Raw genomic sequence first — 1,962 nt, 5'->3', positions numbered from 1 at the left:
AAAAAAAAAAGTGTTAAGCATAATGGGTATTAAACTTTTTGCAAACGCATAAATCGGCAGCACTCTAGTGAGGCCTCCTCCTCTGGGCTTCTAGCTCAAGAGGGAGATGCTCCCCAGATGTCCAACAGGCAGAGAAATGGAGCTGGCTGGCCTGGGTCGCAGAGAGGGGCTAGAAGGCTGGGGTCCTCTATCTCCAGCAGGAGCTGCAGATAGAAAGGAAGGCATCAGAGCCAGGTCACATCCTTTTCCCCTCCAGGCTCCCCCCTCTCTCTTGTTCCACCCGACCTAGGCTTTGTCACCTGGACTACAGACTATAGCACAGAACTCTTCCTCACTGATTTGCTCATCTCCGGTCTTGCCTCCTCCAATCCCTCCATCCAAACCACCACATTTCTTTTTGTCAAGCCCAGGACCTTCGAATATAGTCCTCCCTAGCTCACACGTTGCCTGGCTCCTCAGCCCCCCCAGTTTCTGGTCTAGCCCCTAAGCCCGGCACTCGAGACCTCTGTGATTGGCAGCCTCTCCCGCCTCATCCCCTTCTGTTCCAGCAGTTCTACCTTCACTCAGGTCGCTGCCTCACTCACACACCATACCCACCCAACATTGTGGTCTGGGAATGCCCAGCCTTCCCTCTCAGCCTTCCCAAGCATCTGTCTCTCCTCAGACTTCCTCTGGTCCTTCCTCTCCAGGCTCATCGTTGAAATGCAGCCACAAAACCCCAGAGAAGTATGAAGGCATCCAGGCTCCACATGGAGACTGGAATCAAAGACCAGTTCTCCCTCCAGCCTAGGCTCTTATCACCTAAATATATCCTATGTATATCCTGCCCACCACAGCAGACTGCAGGGGCGTGGGTAGAAAGCTCTGGGATAGGAGTGAGGAGACCTGGGTGTTCCACTTGACAGGCTGCATGCCCCAGGGCAAGTCCCTGCCACCAGCAGGGCCTCAGTTTCCTTGTTTCTTGATGCCAGGGCCCTGGGCACTTGCTGTTGAGCACTGAGCTCGATACACTGATAACTCACTGAGCAACCATCGACTGCCATCTCTGGCATCAGACCGAGGAGCTTGGGTGCCTGGGCCCAAGGAGGTTCAACCCACCAACCCGGCCTCCCCGTTAGGCCCTGCTTACCCAATGCCCTCCCATTTCCCAACCATCCCCACCACCCCGTGTTGTCCTTTCAAGGACCAGGCTACCTGCTGCCACGCAGGGCTGGAGCAGGGAGATGGAGTCCGAAGGTGCCTGGGGAGATTCTCTCAGAATCAACAGAGCCTCGGCCGCTTCCAGCTTCCGCTGCCACTCTGAGGCAGAAACCGAGTCCTGGTCAGAAGCTTCAGGAGCCTGCAGCGGAAAGGGTGTGAGGGAATGGGACCTGAAAACCCGTGCCTCTCTGCCTCACGGGACCAGTGGCACTTCAGTCCCTGGTTCCGCTGAAGGCCACACCCAGCCACCCCGGGGTGGCTGGATGGGGCCTTGGGCTCTTCCCATTCACTAAGCTTGGCCCCTGCCAGGGTTCTGGACCCACTATTTTCCCAGGATCTGTGGCTGCAGTAGGACAGGACCAAGGATGGCACAGGGCTGGAGCACCAGAGCTGAGCTTCTAGAAGCAAGGAAAAGAGAGGCCCGGGGATTAAACCTTCCAGCAGACCCTTACTACCTGTCGAGAAACAGGGCCAGGATCTTGCAATATGTGGATGTGGGAGTCTGAATGCCTCCTGGCCATTAGTCATTGTGGCTTGCACAAGTCCTTCCCCCTGTTTGGTCTGTTTTCCTTTCCTTTATTTTCTTTTTGGTTTTCTAAATAATAATATTTTTATTATATTATTATATATAAAATTATATATATATATATTATAGGTAATATATATTATATTAGTGTCCATACAGTACATCCCTAGTCTTTGATGTAAAGTTCCATAATTCATTACTTGCGTATAACACCCAGTGCACCATGCAATACGTGC

At 53.0% G+C, this 1,962-nt stretch overlaps 1 protein-coding gene across 1 annotated transcript; it reads right to left on the bottom strand.

Moving 5' to 3' along the window:
• Positions 1–36: 36 nt before the first annotated feature.
• On the bottom strand, positions 37–1,339 carry LOC117800948 (doublesex- and mab-3-related transcription factor C1-like; the record flags this gene model as incomplete). Its single annotated transcript, XM_034653514.1, has 2 exons — positions 37–203; positions 1,195–1,339. Coding segments are annotated over 2 exons (258 nt in total), but the record flags the coding sequence as incomplete, so codon positions are not given.
• Positions 1,340–1,962: the final 623 nt, after the last annotated feature.

Source organism: Ailuropoda melanoleuca, unplaced genomic scaffold (genome assembly GCF_002007445.2).
Source record: "Ailuropoda melanoleuca isolate Jingjing unplaced genomic scaffold, ASM200744v2 unplaced-scaffold9390, whole genome shotgun sequence".
Classification (NCBI taxonomy): Eukaryota; Metazoa; Chordata; class Mammalia; order Carnivora; family Ursidae; genus Ailuropoda; species Ailuropoda melanoleuca.
The sequence above is the reverse complement of the archived record's forward strand: the minus strand, read 5'-3'. Positions and strand labels throughout refer to the sequence as shown.